Here is a 7,717-nt window from a genome sequence, read left to right as displayed (position 1 = left end):
AGAAATACAAGAGCAGAAGAGAGAAAATTGTCTCCGTATTTGGATGTCTGTGTTCTCTGTGACTCAAGGACCTAAAGAAAGTCATGCTACTTGTTTTCTCAATTACACAGCATATCCACTCACTTCACAGACTTTTCCCAAATCACATTTAGTTGCTGTATTTTCTGGATCTGGGAGCACTTAAGATGTCTTTCCTGCCTCCGAAGTTATCATCCTGTGGGTATTATCTACTTTCCCTCCAAGGATCCTAGGGAAGCTCTCATTCTCTGATTATATTACTTCCAGAGCCAAGTCTTCTGTCCTATCTTATTGTTCACACACCCACACTTTAAATCCTGCCTTGAAATTAACCATCTTAATATTTGGGGTGGGGAGGGATTTTGAGGCTGAACTTTAATAGCCCCACTTACAGAAACAAAGCAAATTACAGAAATGAAGCAACCATCCAGTAATAAAGGCAAAGAGCCATCTCAGTGCTATTGGAAAGCATCATAGTACAGTTGAAACAGCATTAATTCTGGTGTCAAAGGACTTAGTTTCACATCCCATCTCTGAGGCTTCCTTACTATGTGTAACCTTGAACAAGTAGTATAACCTCTCTGGGATTTCTTGCTCATCTGTAAAATGAGGGGTTTAAATTAGATAGGCTCTGAGGTTCCTTCCAGTTCCTAGAGCTATGATCTAAATGTACTAAAAGCCTCATTTTCCTCAATGTAAATAACTGAAGACTACAGGATAAAAGCCCTTTGAAGGCAGGCACTGTATCATTTTCTTTTTGCACCCCCAGCACCTCTCACAGAGCCTGTGTGTAGTAGGCAGTTGAACGCTTGTTGATTGACTAAATGAGATGCAACCTACATCAAAGCAATTTGAAACTACAAGCAATATTCAAAATAACAGTCTTACTTTTCCAAATGAGTTATATTATTTGCCTACCCTGTCCCTAATAGCAGACACTCATGGGCTTACAGATTCAAAATTGTTACAAGTAAAAGGAACCTTAGAGATCATCTTTTCTGACCTAACTCCCTCATCCTACAGTTGAGGAAACTGAGGCTGAAAGATGAAGTAATTAGTCATGGTGACGGAAGCAGGTAGACAGCTCCAGCTTCATCAGGCCCTCTATAAAGAATAAATCAAATGATAAATTCCCCTTCTCCCAATCTTGGTAGTTTCACTTGAATTGAAATAATTCCTGTTTAAGGAAAAAGTGAAACATTAGAAGCAAAGGAAAGAAGACTGAGGGTGACACTTTGACATATATGTGTATGCATATGTCTATATATATACATACACATTATAGAAAACAATTTTTCCTAAATCGCAAAACTTTTTTTTTTTTTGAGGAAATTCCGAATGCTGAAGAATGCACTATCTGTAAATTCCAGAGCTGGAAGACTAAAAATGGTTGGTTTCTTTTCCATGCAGGCGGTATCTCACCTCTATATATCAAACGGTTAAAAATTCGGAATGGGCTTTATGCCTGGGTGGAGAGAGCGCTACAAAATGTTATACCTATCCTAGACTGGGCGCCCGACGCTGCCTAAAGAAGGGGCGGTGTGGGTGAGGTGTGGGGAGGCGCGCAGAGATGCGCGAATGGAGCATTTTAAAAGGTCTCTGTAACAAACGACTTCAGGAGCCTGTCGATGGTTCCCAGCGTTCCCGCTGAGCCCTTTATTTTCCTAAAGAGACTGCAAACCCCACGTGAGAAAAGCCGACATTCTACCAAGCTCAGTATCAGCCAGGAGACATGAGAAAAGAAGACAGACAGTGATTCTCTCCCTCCTCTACTCCAATACCCCCCAAACAAGTGCAAATCCGAAGAGAAGAAATAACTTCCCTTCTGCCCTCAAACAAAGTTAAAACAAAACACAGTTCTCTATTCCTAAGGACGTGGATTAAAAGGCGACGTGGCACCCAGATGGGAGGACTTCAATATACAAATAGAAATCTCACCTTAACAAAAAAAATAATAATAGTAAGCCGAGAGAGAGTGTCTGTCCCTCCTTTCAAAGGGAGCTAACTGGAGTCTGAAGCCGAAGTGCTTCATGTACCCCCTCCTCTGCTCTCCCGACAGTCATCCGACGGTTGGAGATTTGAGTTTGACTAGCTGTCCTGCTCAGGGCGCGTCAGGGTAAGGTGTCAAAGTAGCTGGTTGGGTTGGGTAGGAGCTATTGGCAGGAGTAATAACTCCATGTAGAGGACCTTGGGGTGGAAAACCTTAGAGAAAAAAAGAATTCCTCTCTCTCTCTCTCTCTCTCTCTCTCTCTCTCTCTCTCTCTCTCTCTCTCTCTCTCTCTCTCTCTCTCTCTCTTTCTCCCTCCTTCCCTCCCTCTGTCTTGAGGCCCCAATCCGGGAGCCACTCTATAGGGGTATGGAGTCTTGATCTTGGATCTCTGATCCTGGAGAGGGTCGCTCTAGTCAGAGCTGCCTGTTGCTTTTCCTTACGCCGATTCACTTGTTTCCAACAGAACGAAGGGCCGAGGTTGCTGGAGACAGAACTGCCATGCCTGAGCAAAGGAGGCAGAAGGACTGAGAAGGGGCTCAGGTTAGAAAGAATCCCTCTCCCCAGCCAGTTTCTAGTATCTTCTGTTCCGGCCTCTTTTGATTCCTACTGGGCTAAGTCTTCAAATGGAGGCGGCGGGAATATAAACATACCCCCTGTCCTTTCCTCACCCCTTAACTGGTGAAGGGGACTGGGAGCGGGTGTGGAGAGGAGACGTTCTGTAGGAAAAGACACCCTGAAATATGGTCTAGGGCGGAGGGGGCGGGAGGGGGGTGGGGCTAACTCACCCTACGAAGGGTCGGTGGGAATTGTAGCTGTAGAAGAAGGGGTTGTTTGTTTTTCAAAGGAACAGGAAAAAGGCAGCCCTACCTCTAATTGGTCTTAGTTTCCCCAAAACCCAGGAGTCTGTGTCTTCTCTCCAAGAGAGACCCCAAGAGGGTTGGCTTCCCTTCCCCGATCTCCACCTTTCCCTTCCTCCCTCGGACTCAATAGCTCAGAGCAGATGCGGCCCGGGTCCCAGCTCTCCCTCGTCCCCGATGTCCACCTCGTCCTCGGGCTCAGTGAGAACGAAAGGGCCGGCTACTGGCGGCCCAGCCCGGGGCTCCACTGGAGCCGCCTCCGAGGCGTGTGGGCTACGCTGTGGGCTTTCCTGGCCGCCGGGTGCCTTAGGCTCGTCCTGGCTTTTCCGCAGCTGTTTTTTGTGCTTCATCCTCCGATTCTGAAACCACGTCTTCACCTTGCCCAAGGGAAAAAAAAAAATAAAACCCGAGTCACTCATTCTGATAGGTAATCACGGTTACAAATAGCTGAAATACCGAAGTTCGAAAAAGTCAAGTACACACTTCGTTAATTACTCGATAACAGTTGAACTAGACCTAGACTTAGTTCAGTTACTAACCAAAAATTCTAAAATCAGACTAGAAATGATGAATGAGGAATAAAACATCGTGGCTATTAAAAAAATAATAATGATGGTGGTTAATTAATAGTGCTAATAATTATCAGCTATTGCTAACAGCGACCGATTAGCCTCAGCTGATTAACATTTGGTCCAGAATGGAGATTGGTTAGGAAATAACAAAGTTAGATTTTCACTAAGCCGCTTCCCTCAATCCTAGGGGCTGAGACGGGTAGGCTCGTGGTTTCCAAGTGGCTTCGGTGCCAAAGCACAGAGATTTAGAGGGGGGACAGGGAAAGGATGTACCAGAAAATTAAGGAATGGGTAAGACTGAGACTGAAGATGAGTATCCCGAAGGCTCTCGAAGCACTGAATCATATGAGATGTCAGAGCTGAAAGGGACATCAGACATCTGTGTCCTTATCTTTCATTTTACAATGGAGTAAACGGGATTCTTAGCTTCTTTTCCAAATAATTCATATTAAACCTTATAGTTTCCAGGGAGATTTACATATTTCGATTCTCACAAGATAGAGATTAGTGATAGAGATTAGTGCAAGTGCTATTATTCCCATTTCACAAAAGAACTTGAGAAGTGAGATGATTCGCCCAGGGCCATACACTTAAGTGTCTGGATTCAAATTCAGGTCCCATAACTCTAAAACCAGTAGTCATTCTATTATACCTTGCTGAATTCTTCAAAGGCATTTCCTCTGAAGGGCCAGGGGAAATTCTGTACCCAGGAGAAAACTGGTGGAAAATTAAAGAGTCAGGAATAAGATGAGTGAACACACAATTTAATTGAGTCGCCGATATAGTATTGCCAGCACTGGGTTCAGTTTCCAGCTCTTCTAGTTACTATCTGTGTGGCCTTGGGCAAGTCACTGTCTGGGTTGGATTAGGTGTACAGCAGAGATTCCTAATTGACCTTTGGTGGTACCCATGCAGAGGAAGCTTTGTGGGAGCAGGGTACAGATAGGGAAGGTAAAACCTGCTGGGAGACAGACAACTTGGTTCTGAGTCCTGGCTCTCTGACTCTTCTGGGTATTACTTTGAGCATGCTACTTAACCTTTCCGAGTTTCTTCTTCTTCGTTTGCAAAATGGGAATGATAATAATACCTTAAGTGACTACTTCACGGGGCTTGGGGAAGGAAAGTGCTTTGTAAACCTTAAAGCCCGTATATAATAGTGAGTTGTCATTCTGAGCCTTGAGGGCACAGGGTTATCTGACAAGCTTAGAATGGAGTGACCAAGTCAGCCCTCCCCTGACACCTTCCCTACCTGAGTCTCCGACAGACTGAGCGCGGTGGCGAGCTCCACCCGCTCTGGGGTAGACAAGTAACGTTGAATCTCGAACCTTTTCTCGAGGCCGGAGAGCTGAGAATCGGAGAAGACCGTGCGGGCTTTACGACGGCGGCAGTGCTTCCCAGGAAGATCAGTGTGAGGCGGGTGCGGGAACAATGCAGAGACTGGCACCCCTGGCGAAGAGGGAAAGAGATCCGGTGTGGGAGAGAGGCCCCAGTAACTGAGAAGCAACCCCAGCCCCCAGGGACCTTCCTATTGCCCCTCGACGCTGCACTCTGTGCCTATCCCTTGCTAGTTCGTTCGCCTCTCTGAATCCTCATTTTTCACTTGGGGAGTGCAGCTCAAGAACCCCTGGGGTAGAAAGGAAAAGACGTCCGAGTAAAGAAAGCTTGGATATCTTTTGAATTAACTCTGTATAGAGTAGCCCAGTGGTAGTAGAAAACGAGAATAGCTCCTTAGATGTTCAAAGAATCCTGTATTTGTGGAGACTTCAAAAGAAAATTTGAGAGATATGGGGAAGCTCTTTTCCGGTATTCCATAGCCTTTCTCTTCTTCCTCTGGAGGTCCTGATCCGTCTGCTATTGCAGTCCTGTTTTCCCATTAAAGCACCTTCCCTCGGTGTGCTCTCTCAGATCGAACCCCTTCAAGAAGTCAAAACAAGACAAATGGGATCTTTCCTCTCCCACCTTTTTCCTAGCCTAGTCGCCCTCATCTTGAGGAGAGCTCGCCCATCTTCCTCACCCTAAAACGGGGGAGAGGGAGAGGGAGAGAACAGAATCAAGGCAAAAGTATTTAATGTCCAGACCAGTTCTTGACTGAGCCACACTAGACATTTCCCGCCTGGCACGTTAGTTCCCGAGTTTATTTCGGGGGCGCCAGAGGACAGAGGTTTGAACTGGGACCCTTGGAACGGTCTCTGAATCCCGGCCAGAGGCTGCATCAGCCTCCTGTCATGACTTCCCTAGTCAAATCATCCGCTTGTCTTCAAGAAACACCGCTTTTCAGGAAGATAGAAGGGGGGTGGCGGGGGCCGGAATTTAGATCTATTCTTCCGAAGGGTGGGCGGTGGAACACCAATAGTGACCGTGGTCAAAAGCTTTCTCCTCAGGACTGGAAAGGAGATCGTGGTCGGCTTGGAGGCTGTGTGAACACGAGGTCTTGTGACTTCGATTCCAAATGTTTCGGTCTCCTGTGGAAATTAGTCAAAGGCCCTAGAGTCCAAGTGTCAACTGTATTTACGGGAACTGAATCCATTCCAGCTCTGGTCCCAGTCCCGGTCCCGGTCCCGGTCCCTGTCCCAGTCCCTGATGTAGCTTATTTCGAAATCTCTCCTTTTTCCTTCCCACCCCAAACCCCTCTCACCTCAGCCTCCACCACCCTTCCTCCTCAGTCTCTAAGGCAGAATTCTGAAGCTAGAATTAGCTCTTCGGCTCTAGGAAATATCCTGAGTGGGACGCAAATGAGTTGGGGAAAGGATTTCTGAGCCCCTTAATCTGAGAGTTAAATACCTTATGCTTATCTGACCCCTTTTATTTCCCTTGCCCTCTTTCCATTCAGACATTGGTCTGACAATGACTCCTTGTCAGCAGTGCTCGGGACTGAAATAACTTTGGACCCCCAAGTTCAGATGTGGGGAATTGAGAGAGAGGCAACCTGCCCAGACCATGACTGTAAATGAGATGGAGCAACATTTGGGCAGGGCAGAGAGGTCAAAGAGGATATGCGTCCCTCTACCTTTCTTCTCTCCACGCATTTTTCGCAGCAGCCTCGGGGCCAAGCCGCCAGTCTTCAAAAGCTTCTGAGCTTTTTTTTTTTTTTTTTTGGAAGCCCGGGCTGAATTGGCAAGTACTGGATCTGGCGCCCAACCCTCGGGAGCCTCATTCTCTACTGCAAAAGTCTCACAGGGTAACGGAAGAGGTGTTCAGAAATACGGACAATGACTCAAAGTCGTCTGCTTCTTTATTCCCGATCCCTTGGATCGTGAAATCTTCTAGGCGCGACGGAAAAACAAGGAGATGAAATTATACAGCCAAAATCCTTTTGGGGGGAAAAATCGAACCATCGCTATCACCCTCAAGTGGCCTGGGTTAATACTTAATAACCTCCCGGTGTATTATGACCACGTTTCTCTGATCCTGGGACTCATAAGTAACGACTTGTAAAGAACGTTAAGGATATCGCTAATCTTAGATTCCTCAGGTGTGCCCCTCACTCATCCAGCACTTCCGTCCGACTTCCTCTTTTACTTCGGGTGAGATGCTACTGAGGGGGCGAGGAGCATGAACCCCCGGCTTTCCCCTCCCAGGGCTAATGGCCCGAGGAAGGTCTAGAAGCGAAAAAGACCTTCTCCCTCTCTTTCTTTCTACCCTCAATCCCCTCCTCCCTCCCTTCACATATCCCCATATAGCCTGCCACTTACCCGAGGTAGTAAGGAAATAAGGGTGGTGGTGGTCGCCCTTGTGGAGAGGATGATGCGGGTGAGGAGCCAGAAGGGTCGGCGTGGGCATAAGGGGGTAACCATAATCTAACAGTGGGACGCGGGAGGCCAGGGAACTGGCGAAGTGGTCAGGAGCTACCTCCCGCAGAGGCTTGGGCTTGTGCAGCAGGATGTCCTCAATAAAAAAGGACGTGGGCCTCTGGGAAGACACGGGGTGGAGAGGTGAGGTGAAGTTGAGGTTCATTTTGAAAGAAAGTGGGGTAATACCAGGGTAGGTTGGGGCGGGGGAAGAATGGGGAATAGATAGCGTCTGTTTATCTGGGGGGTCGTGAGGCGCTACCCTCTCAATACTCAATTTCCCTCTTCTCTCTCCTCTGGCCTGGGCAACCCCCAACGCTGGAGAGACTAGGAGAGAACTCCAAGGTGGGCTGAGTCTCTGTGGCTGGAGAGTTGGCTGCTTGCAGAGGGGAGAGCCAATGGCGAAGCTGCAAACCTCGGTGGGGAGGGGAGGTTGGGAAGGGAGGGGGAGGTTGGAAGCTGCCGCGGTCCTAGCAGTTGAAGGTAGGCTGG

At 47.6% G+C, this 7,717-nt stretch overlaps 1 protein-coding gene across 1 annotated transcript; it reads right to left on the bottom strand.

The window, feature by feature from the left end:
- Nucleotides 1–2,999: 2,999 nt before the first annotated feature.
- BSX (brain specific homeobox) lies at nucleotides 3,000–7,391 on the bottom strand. Its single transcript, XM_036743305.1, has 3 exons — nucleotides 7,130–7,391; nucleotides 4,687–4,883; nucleotides 3,000–3,242 (listed from the first exon to the last, which is right to left on the bottom strand). Exons 1-3 carry the CDS (start codon nucleotides 7,389–7,391, stop codon nucleotides 3,000–3,002), a joined length of 702 nt encoding a protein of 233 aa, XP_036599200.1.
- Nucleotides 7,392–7,717: the final 326 nt, after the last annotated feature.

Source organism: Trichosurus vulpecula, chromosome 2, assembly GCF_011100635.1.
Source record: "Trichosurus vulpecula isolate mTriVul1 chromosome 2, mTriVul1.pri, whole genome shotgun sequence".
Classification (NCBI taxonomy): domain Eukaryota; kingdom Metazoa; phylum Chordata; class Mammalia; order Diprotodontia; family Phalangeridae; genus Trichosurus; species Trichosurus vulpecula.
The sequence above is the reverse complement of the archived record's forward strand: the minus strand, read 5'-3'. Positions and strand labels throughout refer to the sequence as shown.

Excerpts from the sequence above, each read along its gene's own strand:
- BSX (XM_036743305.1), bottom strand. The coding sequence starts at position 7,391 with ATGAACCTCAACTTCACCTCACCTCTCCACCCCGTGTCTTCCCAGAGG. Across the intron at positions 4,884-7,129 it reads TTATTTCCTTACTACCTCGG|GGGTGCCAGTCTCTGCATTG; the intron begins GTAAGTGGCAGG and ends CCTCTTCGCCAG. Across the intron at positions 3,243-4,686 it reads TCAGTCTGTCGGAGACTCAG|GTGAAGACGTGGTTTCAGAA; the intron begins GTAGGGAAGGTG and ends CCCTTGGGCAAG.